This window comes from Danio aesculapii, chromosome 13 (genome assembly GCF_903798145.1).
Source record: "Danio aesculapii chromosome 13, fDanAes4.1, whole genome shotgun sequence".
Classification (NCBI taxonomy): domain Eukaryota; kingdom Metazoa; phylum Chordata; class Actinopteri; order Cypriniformes; family Danionidae; genus Danio; species Danio aesculapii.
This window is the reverse complement of record NC_079447.1, coordinates 49208706-49223555: the sequence shown is the minus strand read 5'-3', so window position 1 is coordinate 49223555 and position 14850 is coordinate 49208706. Positions and strand designations below refer to the sequence as shown.

General features: G+C 38.4%; 1 protein-coding gene across 2 annotated transcripts in view; it reads right to left on the bottom strand.

The window, feature by feature from the left end:
- Positions 1 to 14850, bottom strand: part of LOC130239252 (uncharacterized) — a 29417-nt gene that overhangs the window by 4647 nt on the left and 9920 nt on the right. The window contains exons 9-16 of one of the 2 annotated variants that reach the window (XM_056470337.1): positions 12795 to 13025; positions 9492 to 9629; positions 9223 to 9327; positions 8921 to 9012; positions 5190 to 5889; positions 4667 to 5110; positions 640 to 2634; positions 285 to 375 (exon numbers count right to left, since the gene is read on the bottom strand). In XM_056470337.1, the coding sequence (XP_056326312.1) occupies positions 285 to 375; positions 640 to 2634; positions 4667 to 5110; positions 5190 to 5889; positions 8921 to 9012; positions 9223 to 9327; positions 9492 to 9629; positions 12795 to 13025 (3796 nt within the window). The remainder of the gene's footprint in view (positions 1 to 284; positions 376 to 639; positions 2635 to 4666; positions 5111 to 5189; positions 5890 to 8920; positions 9013 to 9222; positions 9328 to 9491; positions 9630 to 12794; positions 13026 to 14850) is intronic. The other variant, XM_056470338.1, reaches the window with a different exon arrangement.

Here is a 14850-nt window from a genome sequence, read left to right as displayed (position 1 = left end):
AATTTCAAGGTATTCAAATGCAAAATACTTTCGTTTTCCAAAATTCGACACATGGCTGACCATTTTTAAAGGCTACAGTGTGGTCTAATATTGTCCCTGCCATGACCTGAGAACTACCTGAACTACCACTTTTCCTTGAGATCCCAGCATTGCTCTGCACAACTAAGGTAATCAAGTCTTTCTAGCAAGACAAAAGAACATCAACACAATGCAATTGATTGCATCTGAAGCTCTTAAGAAGTCAACAAATGCTTGAACCTCAAGACTCTGGAAAATACTAATACCTGGAGCTGAATTTTGGTTTTGTCCACGCGATCGCTGGGCTTCCATTTGCTTCTCTTTCTTCAGCTTCATTCTCTGGTTAAACTGTTCGAGCTGCCCAGAGCACAATCATATAAGAACAAATCTCTCATTGACAAAATGGCGCTCAAACAATCAGCACATTTATCAATCGCAGATTTAGGATATTACAGATGAACTGAAAACAATAAGCAACATTGTCCTTTGTGTAGCATCTGATCTTTTCTACATCGCAGAATTTACAGAAGTATGACAGCGTGTATTAATTATCACAGAGATACTCAGGAACAAACAAACAAAGGATTCCATATGTGAGAAGTTTGAAGAAAGATGTCATACCCTTTTCTTCTGCTTAGCCTTGATGTCGTCTTCTGTTATGGCTGGGACTTGTTTATCCTTGACGTCCTCTGATGCACATTTAGCTTCACTGTCCTTTACAGTTTGTATGTTAATAAGTGTACTATCCATTTTGAGAGTTTCTATCGTTGTGAGGCATCTAACAGGTGGCTTTATTTTTTCAGCTGTGTTTTTACCAACCACTGGTTTAGCATAGGGAGCATTACTTACGGATTGCTGTTGAGGGCTAGGGGTGGATAATTGACCATAGGAATATGGCATGAAGGTTGGATGCATATAATATGGATTGGACATTGATGCATTGTATGAACTGTATGAATTATAAGCAGCCATCATGTGTGGAGCCATTGCTTGGTAACCACTAGTATAACCAATTTGAGAGGATGAAGGTGCTGTGCCGTAAGGGTACGCACCCCAAGCATGCTGACTACTGCTTTGATATTGTGAATACTGCTGAGCTGACATGGCATAATTCTGGGTATACTGGGAAAAGTCCTGCTGAACGGTTCCTGGCTGGAACGAACCTTCAGTAGCCGCATTTTGCTCAGATGAAGTATTGTTTGGATCCTGTTCGTCTTCTGTCTGTTTTACATTTATTATGGTTCTCTTAATGCTAGTTAGGTCTACTTCTCCAACTTTGTCCTGGTCTTTGGATTTGAGCTCTTTATAGCTCATGTACACCTTTCGAGTGGACGACTGAGCTGGCGAAACAGACCTAAAGCCTTCAGAGTCTGATGAATCTGCCCTACTACTACTGCCTCTCTTCTCTGATTGGCTCATCGATCGCTCCCTTTTGTGCTCAAAGGAGTGAGATGCAGCGCTAAGAGGTTTTTTCATCTTACCATACAATCGCTCTTGCGTCCTGTCAGCTAACTTGCTAACCTCTGAAGTGTCTAGGTTTAGCCCTATGGTTTGAAGAAGACTCTGAAGCTTTTCAAAGCTCTCTAATTTTCGGTCTTTTTCGTCAGTGCTTTCCTCAGACTCCTGACGGGCTAAGCTTTTGCTAAACGCACCAGGCAACCTTCTGTCCTCTACATAGGAGTGCTGGGCATCTTGTCTGACTTCCTCATACTCTACAGACTGCCTATGTTCTTCGGGGTATTGTTTTTGTTCTGTTGCATACAGATTGGCATCTTTTTCGTACTGCTTCCATTGCTCGGAGAACAGACTTGGATCTTCTTTGAACATGCTCCAATTTTCTGAAAGCATTTGATGCCCGTATGGATTCTTCCCAGCTTTTGAAGTAGGGTCTACACTATACTTCATTCCAACAAGTCGAGAAAAGCCACTACCATCCTGAACCGCTCTTTCATGAGGCAAGAGGTCATCTCTGCCGGAGTCCTTTATAGCTCGTTCTGGGCCAGAATGTTTTCCCAAAAGAGAAGGCTGATCATTGTCTTCGTCTTCCTTAAAAGGATCATATATCTCATCAATTAAGGGAATTCTTCTTTCGGCTGGCACTAGAGTGGGTTTCTTGGTGTTCATTAGAGCTTGATCCTTTCTAGCCTCCTGAAACAACGAGTTAACAACACTGGTGTCTGCCTTGTTGAGAGCACTAAGGAAGCGCTCCATTTGAGTGGTAAGATTGCCTTTTTTATCTGATGAAGAACTCTGGCTTGTTGAAGGGATACTGCTTTGGGGAGGGTTATGAGGCTGCCGAGATGATGCTCCAGGTTGGTCATCGTGAGCTTTGGAAACGGTGGAAGGCTTCTGACTGAGCAAAGATTTTGAGCTGGCTGCTTGCATGAATAACTGTGGCATAACTAGTTTGTTAAAAGTGGGCGTTTCAGTCACTTGTGAGGCTGCTGAAGGCTCCTGCTTCATCCGATTGAAAAAGCCCATGGAAACTGATTGAATAGGCTGTGGATTTAAAGGCCGGTTAAACAATGCTGCTACTTTTGCCTGAGGAGATGGTATTGTAAATGGAGAATCATCCTGACATGGTTGACCATATTCATCAACTGAGGTTGTGTCACTCTGCAAAGCATAAAATGCAAAAAAATAAATAAATAATGTGTTTTTATTTTGCACTTTTATCCAATAGTAATTCCCACCACTGAGCTCAAACATTCATGGTGGTCTGAAATCAATCAGAGCTTGCTAGCACGCCTACAGTTATACTGTATTGTATAAGGTGTGCTAATTTACAATGCAGAATAATATATATTAGGGCTGTCGATGACTACATTTACATGGACACAATGGCTGTTTCTCAATTTGCGTCTTGCGTCCTCGTGTAACGTCATCATCAACTGCCAAAGTTCAGTTCCAATACTCAAGACCGCAAAAACGGAGGACGCATGAAACTTCCCCAATGTGTTCAAGATATCGAGGACGTGCCGATGCAGACTTGAGCACCGAACTCGCTCTGGAAGTCCCAGAAGTCATTGCGACTGGAGGTGGGAAGCACAGTATTTTATACAGATTTATTATTAAAGTTCAGAGATATCACTTATTTGTCTCAGGAGTTTCCGTAAATGAAACGGTGAATATAAACATTACCATGAAAATCTTAATAAAGGCATAAACACATTTATTTGCTGAAATTCGTATTAAAATCTGTTTTATTTGTGTTTATTTGTATTGTCCTCGTGCTCTCCTGAGTTCATTCTTCCGAGGTGACCTAGCAAGATCGGTCTCCACAAGAACGCAAGTCCGTTCTCTGCGTTCTTTGAATTGAGAAACAGCCCAATAATCAGATTTTAATACGATTAAGACAAATACTCTAATTAAAAGTCTACCATGCAAACTGCGATTTTTGATTAATCTGATAATCAAAAGGTCATAATCAAACTAAACAGAAATCGGATTATCGGATTAAATATACATGCGGAGTATGCCGATTTTAGTGGCATTATTGAAGCGAAGTTCAGACATGTAAACACAGCAATCAAACTATTACTGTTGTGTAGGATTTCCGCCGCATACTTCAACAGGATAGTCTATACACACACACGTCTGTTTGACACTATTCTCTGCACCTACCGAGTCAGTGAAAGACCACAGACACATAGCGAAATGCGGAGGTTTTTTTCCCCTATACGGTGTGCGGTATCAAATTCCATTAAAACTACACTATTACAGTTCATTCTCGCATCCAACATCTTGTTTGTCACGGGGGCATGCATGAAATATTCCTGAATGAAAATGAAAGTGCCGAACTGCAGTCAAAGTCGACTAATTAAAAATGAAAAAAATTACATGAAACTCTAAAGGAAATGTGGATAGCAAGGTGACGCAATGACATTAATCAAAGTATGTGCTATAAAATGTAGAATGGGATCATGAAAGGAACATTCAAAGGCAACTCATGCAAACACCTTAATCACATTATAGTCTTATTCAGATTAAGGCAAATAATTTGATTACTGATGTCCATGTAAACGTAGTCACTGTTAAAAAAATTAATTATAACAATTTCAACAGCAATGCTTGCACATAATACGCACCTAATTCAGTCATTGCCTAATGAAAAAGCGCATCAAACTTCTTTTTTGTCGTCAACATTCTCAGAACGGAAAAGTGCATTCGGTGAGATCGGCCCCAAACAGCTGATCGATGACAATAAACTTATGGCAAATTAAAATAATAAATTATAACAATAAATTCATAATTCTAGAGGACATGTCTCCTTAAACTAGATTGTCATGCATTTCTTTGTTTAAAGACCACGATTACGATTAACACGAACATTTTGCTTTGATTGATCTAGACTCCATTGTACATAAATATAGTAGAGGGCATCCCAGCAGCTAAGCCCAGCTTCAGATGGTTACTAGATAGATATGTTTTCTTGATGATTTAAACCATCCATTTTACCATCAAGATTGGCTTTAAAATGTCTGGGTCATCCCATCTCAGCCAAAATCAAACCTGGTATAACTGGAGAGGAACATAATCTGGCCATGTAACTACACAGCCATGTTTGGAAAACCAGTTTTACCACCTAATGCTGTTTCTTCCACCTAGGACTGCTCATCTAAATTTAACATTTTACAAATCAACAAACCTGAGAGCTGAGAATTTCTGATTGCTTCTTCAAGATGGACCTTTTGGGCTGAATTTTTGGTTTTACTTTAGAGCTCCATAGGTTTCCTTTAGACATTACAAGTTGATCATCGTTGTCTGAGTCCTGATCATATTCTGTTTCCATTTCAGGTTCCAAGTCCTGCAGAACTTTGACCTTCTGTTTCATGGCCATGATTGCTCTTTTGCGTGCTATGGTCTCACTGAGTTCATCAAATTGCATCTTCTTCCTAATCAATTCTTCATCCTCAACCAGAGGTAAATATATCTTCTCAGATCCCGCAGTGGAAGTCCTCTCAGAATTGGTTTCAAATAGAGACAAGCCAGGTATGATTGAGCTATAAGCACTAGTTTGTTGATGGTATCCAATTTGCATTTCTTGATTCTCACTCTTAACAGAACCAGGAGGTTCATTGCTTGCAGAAGCCTTGGAAAAGATAAGACAGACAGTGAGGTATACAAGAAACCAATTGGATACAAAACGAAAAGCCCAAATTGACACAAACCTGAGGTATGGGATCAATGGGAGCTTCAGACTGCTTCTTCAAAATAGATTTCACTGGTTTTAGGTCAGGCGTCCACACATTCTCCCGATGCATATGTTCATAATCAAATGTCGTAACTCCACTTTCTCCCTCAGGTTCGATTTTTTTGGCACTTTGCTCCAAAGCAACGATAGCTTTTTTACGTGCGATCAGCTCATTGAGTTCCATCAGCTCTCTCTTTTTTCTCAACAACTCATCATCTACATCACCATCAGGGCTTTTACCTGTCTTTTTGCTGTCTGATTCCTTAGAAGGGTTTAGTTTAATGCTGCGACCATATTGATCAATGGGGCTGCGGCTTCTCTTTCTGGAACTTTGGCTGCTCCTTTCTCTGCTTCTGCTGCGACTGTTACTCCGATGGGATCTCTCCGAGCGATCTTTGCTCCGACTGCGTTTGGACCTGTACCGGCCATCCTTCCTCTCGCAACTAGAACTTCTGTACTTCTTGTAATGGCTCCTGCTTCTGTCTTGACTCCTACTTCTGCTTCGGCTGTATCTGTGTCGGCCACGCTCTCTGCTTCTGCTCCTGCTCCTACTACGACTATACCTACGCCGACTACTTTCCCTGCTTCTGCTCCGAGCTCTATCACCCTTAGCGTTTTCTTGTTTAACAACACTTTCCTTCTTCAGATCATTTAGAGATGAAGCCTTGTTCGGCCTGCTAAAAAAATACAAATAAAAAAATAAATAAAAACAGAAGTTACATAATTTATACAGCATTTATCCTTTATAATTGTCCTCAATATAATGATAGCAATACGTAGCAATACTTATACTGTCATTACAATACAAAAATATTTAACCCAGACGCGAGTTTTGTATGTTTAAATCAAATATAACTTGTACAACTTCAATACTATACTTCTATCATTTTTAACGTTCAATCTAGAAGCTTGTCTGCACCTATGATTACTTCGCTAATAATAATTTAAAGGTGGCATCGGATGAAATTTGTACTTTGTAGATATCTTCGTGAGAGTTTCTGCTGTATCTGCCAGCTAAGAAAAGCTGAAAAGCAGATTAAAAAAAAAAAAAAAGTGATTTCAAGTGCTATAATATTCTAGCCGATTTAGAGGCAACCAGGTGGTTCTGTACCGGCCTACATGCAAACTATAGACTTCACCCTCATCCTGTAAACGGATTGCAAAGTGGCTGTTTGGATGTAACTTTAGAGACTCAGAGGTGTCCTTACTCCAAATCCCAGCTTCAGAAAAGGCAATAGCTAAATTAATTAGTTTTATATATGAAGGGAATATCCCAGTATTGGACAATAGAAGATTGGAAAAACATTGTCTGGTCTTTTGAGTCTCGATTTCCGCTGCGACATTCGGATGGTAGTGTTAAAATTTTGCATCAACAACATAGAAGTAGTATGGATCCATCCTGCCTTGTATCAACGGCTCAGGCTGGTGGTGTAATGGTGTGGGGGATATTTTCTTTGCACACTTTATGCCCATTAGTACCAATTGAGCATCGTGTCAACGCCACAGCCTACCCGAGTATTGTTGCTGACCATGTCCATCCCTTTATGACCACAGTGTCCCCATCCTCTGCTTTCAACTTCCAGCTGGATAACATGCCATGTCATAAAGCACCAATCATCTCAGACTGGTTTCTTGAACATGACAATGAGTTCACTGTACTCGAATGTCCTCCACAGTCAGCAGAGCTCAATCCAATAGAGCACTTTTGAGATGTGGTGAAACGGGAGATTTGCATCATGGATGTGCAGCCGACAAATCTGCAGCAACTGCGTAATGCTATCATATCAACATGGACCAAAATGTCTAAGTAATATTTCCAGTACCTTGTTGAATCTATGCCATGAAGGATTAAGGCAGTTCTGAAGGCAAAAGAAGGTCCAACTCGGTACTAGTAGGGTGTACCTAATAAAGTGGCCGGTAAATATATGCAATTATGCGTCTGAGATGCCCCAGCGAGATCTCACATTTTGTTATAATGTGAAATTAATATTATAATGCAGGTTGGAGATTTGAGAGTATTTTGGTTGATTAGAAAGTATTTGAGGTGTCAAGCATTAAGCATGTACGTGAAATTACATCTATCTCACATATACAGTTGAAGTCCGAATTATTAGCCCCTGTAGCGGCAATTTGTCTTTAAAGAGGCGTTCTCTGTGGTAAAGAAGACAATGTCTTACCCAGGGTGTCTTTTTAAAGTTTTATTCTTTACAAAGAAGGTCACAATTATACAGCAACGACAGTTTCTGCAGAGTGAGACACTGAAAACAGAGTGTGCTCTCCTTTTTATCTGGTTTCTACCCTGTACTGCTTACGAGGTCATGAAAGACATGCACTAGACACATGCATCATAGATTATAGTTATCTTTCCCCTGTATTGGATTCTTGTTTACTGCTTCGGGTTTGGCTTCTAATCAGGACATATCATGTTTACGTTGGGTGTCTCAACCTTTCTGACCCATTTTGACCCAAATGTCTTATTTGCTTTATTTCAGCTAGAATAAAAGCAGTTTTAATTTTTTTAAACACCATTTTAGGGTCAATATTATTAGCCCCTTTAAGCTATATATTTTTTCGATAGTCTACAGAAGAAACCATCATTATACAATAACTTGCCTAATTACCCTAACCTGCCTAATTAACCTAGTTAAGCCTTTAAATGTAACTTAAAGCTGTATAAAAGTGTCTTGAAAAATATCTTGTAAAATATTATTTACTGTCATCATGGCAAAGATAAAATAAATCAGGGGAGCTAATAATTCAAGGGGGCTAATAATTCTGACTTCAACTGTACATGCAACAACAAATTAGAAAAAAAAAAACACAGCTAACCATAATAGAGAGATTGTTTTCTTTCGATGCATAGAAAAGATAACGTTTAGAATTCTTGTCATGTACGTGGAGCAGTTGAAGTGTCTGGTGTGCAATGTGCACAATTGTAATGTAATGTTATGTGTATTTATATAGCGCATTTATCGTGTATGGCCATACACCCAAAGCGCTTCACAATCATGAGAGGGGTCTCTCCACACCCCCACCAGTGTGCTACATCCACTTGGATGCAACAGCAGTCACAGGACAAAGGTGCAGCAGTGCGTTTACCACATACCAACTATATGGGGAGTTGAGAGACAGTGATAGACCCAATTCGGTGGATGGCCATGATCAGTGAGGGCCAACGGAGGGAATTTGGCCAGGACACCAGGGTTAAACCCCTACTTTTTTCAAGAAGTGCCATGGGATTTTTTTTACTAACACCACTTCCAACAGCAACCTAGCTTTCCCATGTGGTCTCCCATCCAGGTACTGACCAGACACAGCCCTGCTTAGCTTCATTGAGTAACCGGTATTGGGCTGCAGGGTGATATGGCTGTGGCAAATACGAAAAAGGTAATTAAGGGGAAACTCACAATAAAATGACATCTCTTAAAGAGTAATTTTGTGTTCTTGTGGCCCAAGAGAATATCTTTCATTACTCATGACTCTGTACTGGGCCATGACATAATAACAGGTGTAAAATAAGCATCCAATGTCACCTTTAATACTTTATTTTGTATTCAAAATAGCTCAATCATATCAAAAGTAAAACACAATTAAAATAAAACTACTTTTTTTAGACTTACGGTCAATGTAAAAGCATACCAATGAAGTACTCCTTCAGATTATCTAACCATTGGGCTAAACAAACCCTCTTACTCTTGATTTACTTACTGTCCATTCATTGAGTCACTGTCTTTTTCTTCCATTTTGGCCTCTTGCTTGATGTCTTTTGGATCCTTCAGCAATTTGATGGTCATTTTCTTCTGCAGGCAGCCAAGCAAATGTAGTAGAGTCCATATTTAGGGATCAATCAAACCACAGAAAATAAAACCACTAACATAATGTATTTACCAGGCGTTGCACTGACTATTCGATTAGTTAAAGCACAAGTCATACATGCAGATATTAGATCTACTCGTGTTTAAACGACTAGTAAATGTAGATTCACAACAACAGAAGTTGAAGTACAGCACCTTCTCCTTCACCCCAAAGGCCTCTAATTTTGGTGCAGTTGTGAAGACGCTCTCATTTAGCCTTCTTATTCTGACAGCTTGTTTTCCACCTTCAACCGCTTCGTTCTTCAAATAGCACAACAATTATATAAAAAAAACTGGACTGACAATAGCATACAAAATGTTGCCCTTTCATTTTTTCCAGAAAAAGAAAACAAAACTACAATGTTACTGTAGTAATACGTGAATAATGCAACAAAGATCGCAAGTTTTAAATGTAGAGAACTTACCGGTACTTGAGTAAATTCAACCTTTTCAGACAAAGCGAGTTTGGCGTCCTCCATTACCTCACATAAGTCAAATAATAGCTGTGGTTCCTGTTGTGTCTTGATGTACCCACATTTATCATCCAGCTTGATAACAAGCCCCTAATAGATGGAAGCATGTCATAAGCAACAGTAAACGTTGAGTGAGGTTGTGCTTTAAATTAAAAAGAGCATGTTTCAAAGATCAGCTACATTACAACCACTGGTAACACCATAAGGCAGTTTTGGTGTTCTGGTGAATAAGAAAATAGGATGGAAATCTTTGTCAAATACATGAACAATTGCAATTAATCAGAAACTTTGACTCGCAGAAAAAAGCATGAACAAGAAATGATCCACTGGCCCACAGGGTAAAGGCAACAACAACAAATTAAAGAATATATATATATATATATATATATATATATATATATATATATATATATATATATATATATATATATATATATATATATATATATATATATAAATAAATGTATATATCTGTTTTATACTTTACCAAATTAGTCAGCTAAATAATTTGTATTCAAGCAAGCTGGCATACTTTTTATCTGCAAAAATTAATTTCAGCAAAAACAGAACAAAACTGTGGGCTTTGTCAGGAGGGCTCCACACACAGCCGTTACAATAACTGTTAAAGGTGCAGTATGCAAGTATGACACCCAGTGTTTAAACTAGGTATTGCACTTTTGGATCTATACACATTTTTATCGGGTTCCTCTGAGGAGTCCAAGCAAGCGCAGATTGTCAGATTGACATTAGGGTGCCTGACTATCAAACCTAAAGGCTTATTTGACCCGTTTTATAGCTAAAAGTAGAGAAACGCGATAGAAGGAATATTTTCCATATTAAAAGGAGTTTTTGTCCTAACCAACACCTGAAATTTATATTTTAGAAACTGCCTCTATTTCTTGCAGCTGAACAACAGAAAACTGACAATGTTCAGCTCAGGTACACCTCATGTGCTTTATTCAGTGTTAAATGCTAATAATGTGAGTTTGAATGCCATTTTACATGACATTTATTGCCATACTACTGAAAGCAGCAGCAGATAGTTCACCTCAGATCTGGAAAATAAAATAAACCATTTGAAATTGAACTTTAGAACTGAGACTCAGTGCAAACCAACACATATCAGGGATTCAGCATCTACATTTAATAATGTTAAAGAGGTTTAATGTATATCAATTAGATTATAAATCTTACCATTTTGTTGGAGTGCAGTGAGTGCACTATTCTGTGCTTCTGAATAGCTGCATTTACATTTCTGTCGTGTTTCGTCTGGTGCAAACAGCCAAATTGCTTATCACAAGTCACATAACGTGTTGTTAGGACACGGGGTTACAAAGTAACCTGCTCACCTAATGTTTACATTTTTAATATTGATATTATTTGCTAATAAATAACCACCTCATGTGGAACTCTGAATCTGCGTCTCATTTTGGAGGCTGTTACTGTTGCATTTGTGTCACGGTTAAATTTTGAGAGCCTTCCTGACTGAATGAAAAACGCAGGTTTCTACAAGGCAACCTGAGGTGCTGAAATATAATTGGCTACATTGGCAGTGGGCATGTTAAGAGACCAAAACAAAGACAGACGTTCCAGCACGTAACGCACATTTTCAAAGCAGAGTATCTGACTTCAGCATTGATTTTCAGATAAATCAAGAATCTTCACTTAGCATGTTTCTTAAATGTCTGCAAACATATTATGGTACTTTTATGCTTTAGAAGAGTCAAAAACTTACACACAGCACCTTTAAATAATGCCATTCAAAAACTAAAGATGCATGTGAAAGGTGAACACATTGGCAAATTCAAAGGCAATTTCATTATTACCCATATCCCTGATGCATGCATTATAGAATTAATCATTATGACTACTGTATATACACAGATGGCATCTTAACAAATCAACAATGTCATGTGACCAAAGCATAATCACAGCCTTTGCAGTATAAAAATAGCTTTTTTTAATCAAGCAGTCTCCAATGTCTGTGCTATTCTCCCAGAAAAAAAAAATACAAATAATAAAAACATTTTTTGCACTTGTTTAAACTACAGTTGTGTGTATCTCAATCCTCTCAAACAAGCTCTCTTCAAGCACCACTGCTTTCATGAGTACTTTATTGACTCTCCTATACAGCATCTTCAACCTTCGACTTTGTTATTATTTAGAAAATGTGACTTCTACTAGCAAAAACTGAATTCTTGTGCCTTTAAATACCACCTAATACCATTATAGCTAACATGTTTGGTAAAAGTATTGTTATCGACCAATGCGTACCATAAATAAAATACAGATACTATTTTATCACACTGCCCTACTAGAGTGGGAGAAATAAGTAATGAACACGTCATGTTTTCTCCAGGAAATAATATTCCTGAAGGAGCTGTTAACATTGAATTGAACTAGATTTTGGTAAAAACCCAAACAATACAAACATAAAAGTAAAACAAAACAAGAAAATCTGAAAAATGAGTCCTGTGTAATAACAATGAAATGGAGGAGAAAGTGCTGAACTACTGAAATGTGTTGAATACTTTATATAAAAGGATTTTTTGGCAATGGCAGCTTAAAGACGCCTCTCATATGGAGAATGAAGTCACATTGCTCAGGTGTGAGTTTTACACAAACTACAACAGAATGTGAAATCTTGATGGTTCTGTGGGTCTCGTCTATCTAATCTGATCTTTATTTTGTATTTTCTATTGAATTCGGATCAGGTGATTGCCTGGGCCATTCTACAGCTTGATTTTTTTTCTCTGAAAGCATTTAAGAGTCTCCTTGGCTGTGTTTTGCATCATTGTCTTGCTGAAATGTCCACTTTGGTTTCATCTTCATCCTCCTGCTAATGTAAATGTTGGACTGAAGCAGTTGATATTCATTTACACTGAGGAATAGCAGAGGGTTGCTGAAGAACTACTGAGAGATTTCAGTTGCTGTCTGGGCTTTCACTGCTGTTCTACACCTTCCTTTTTATCATGTGTTCAATACTTTTCCCTGCATCATTTCATTGTTTTACACATAACTTGTAAACTAATTAGATTTTTTCTTTGCATATATGGATTTCTTTGGTTGTTGCCAACATCTGGTAAAGAATTCAAGTCAACGGCACCTTTAGAAATATGTTTTCTGAGAAAAATGGTGACGTGTTCAATACTTTCAATACACCTCACTGTATCTGAATGCACACTCGCCACCTTTTGTCAACTGAACAAATCACCATGGATGAAACGGATTAATAAAACAGATAAAAACACTCACTATCTTTCGTTGCTCTTCAGTGTCTGACAGGAAGGTTTCCGGCAGGATCTCCACATTGACGGCGCACTCCTCATTGGTTACACTGTTGGAGCAAATGTGGAACTGGACCTTGTCTCCGTTCATCATCGTGGCTTTCGACATCACATCTCCCAACTTAAAAGATAACCTTTTCTCTGTGCCTTCTTCTAACGTAGTGACCAGAAGACCTAAAGTGGGCAACTGACAGTCCACCTGCTCAAACAGAAAACAAAAGTAAAAAAAAAACATTTCCATGATCATTGCACAAAAGAATGACACCAATACTCCGATTAAGACAATACTCTGATTAAGAGTCCACCATGTAAACAGCAATTTTTTTAATTACTTTCATCCGACTAAAGTCTTAATTAACCAAAAGAAAAATCAAATTAAGACGTGGAGTACTGCTATTTTAGTGGCATAATTGAAGTGCAATGCAGACATGTAAACATCTTAAACTATTATATTTGTAGCACTTTTCACTATATTTTGCAACCGGACACACACACAGAAGTTGTCAGGCATTTGACAACAAACAAATGAGAATGACTTGAGAGCACATTTGTGGAGCGAGCGGGAAATGATGCCTATGGATATGAAGAGAAATGGATGGCCATTTTTAAATGCACAGCCGAGACATTACACCGTAATAATATATACATATAATAACGAGCCATGGTCGACCCGAGCTCAAACAAACCTTGTCGTGGTCTTGATAAACAGCCACAAGCCAAGATGAACAAAATCTGTGTCCCGTGTTTGTTTTACGAGAACGTCTAAAAGCGTGAGCGGTTTCACTTTCTCCAGAGAGCTCGCCGCGCGTCTATATTTGAAGTAACGAACTTCTTGGGCTGATGATAATAACATGTGCATGACTATTGAAGTGCTTCTGAAATCCGATCTATTCAGAAATGGACAAACGCGAGAGTGAATCGCGAAAAAACAAAGGAGCAAATGATTCTTTCAGCAACCTAAAACACGAACAATCTGCCATGTTTAACTATTATCATTACCTTTTGGACTATTATGAACCCGTAATGACAGAATTACTTTATACCAAGAGGTTTCATGTGCTGGTGAAAATTAAAGATGCAGATCAGGGGTTTGCACTGACTGTGGGCTATATGTTGCGTGTTTTTGAAGCCAAATAAGGACAAAATGTATGCTGTGTGTTGTTTTTCTGTAATTGGTAACATATCGGAGACTGTAAGGGACTGTATTTGTTCATATGGTCATCTTCGACAGTACCCTTTCATTCACTGCACATGTTAATAATGTCACCCGGTTCGCTTATTTACACCTTTGAAATATAAATCGTTTACATCCTTCCCTCACACCACATTCAGCTGCCATTCTTGTTCATAGTTTAGTCACATCCCGTTTAGATTATTGTAATTCCCTTCTGTTTGGCCTCCCTAAAAAAAAAACTCTTCATAAATTACAACTTCTACAAAACACTGCAGCCCGTATTATCACAAAAAAAAACCTCTATCTGTCACATCACACCCATTCTACAGCAGCTTCACTGGCTTCCCATCTCTTTCAGAATTAATTATAAAATACTTCTTCTCACTTTTAAAGCCATCCACAATCTTGCTCCATACCTTGCTGATCTTGTTCATATCGCCACACCTTCTCCAACACTCAGGTCTTGTTCTTCCATTCACCTCACTGTTCCCTCTGTCCGCCTTGTCACCATGGGGAACAGAGCCTTCAGCCACTCTGCTCCTCAGCTTTGGAATTCACTTCCTCCTGATCTCCGTAATTTAGACTCTCTTTCACAATTTAAATCCAAACTCAAAACACATCTGTCTAGAACAGCTTATTCACTTTAACCCGACTGCAATTTTTAAAAAGTTATATGTATTGTATTTTATTGAGTTTTTATTTGAACTGATTGTTCTAGCTGTTCTGTACGGTGACCTTGAGTGTCACGAAAGGCGCCTTTAAATAAAATGCATTATTATTATTATTATATATTTTGCATTTATAAATTAATTGTAATTTAGAATTACAGACGTTACAGTAGGCTATTTCA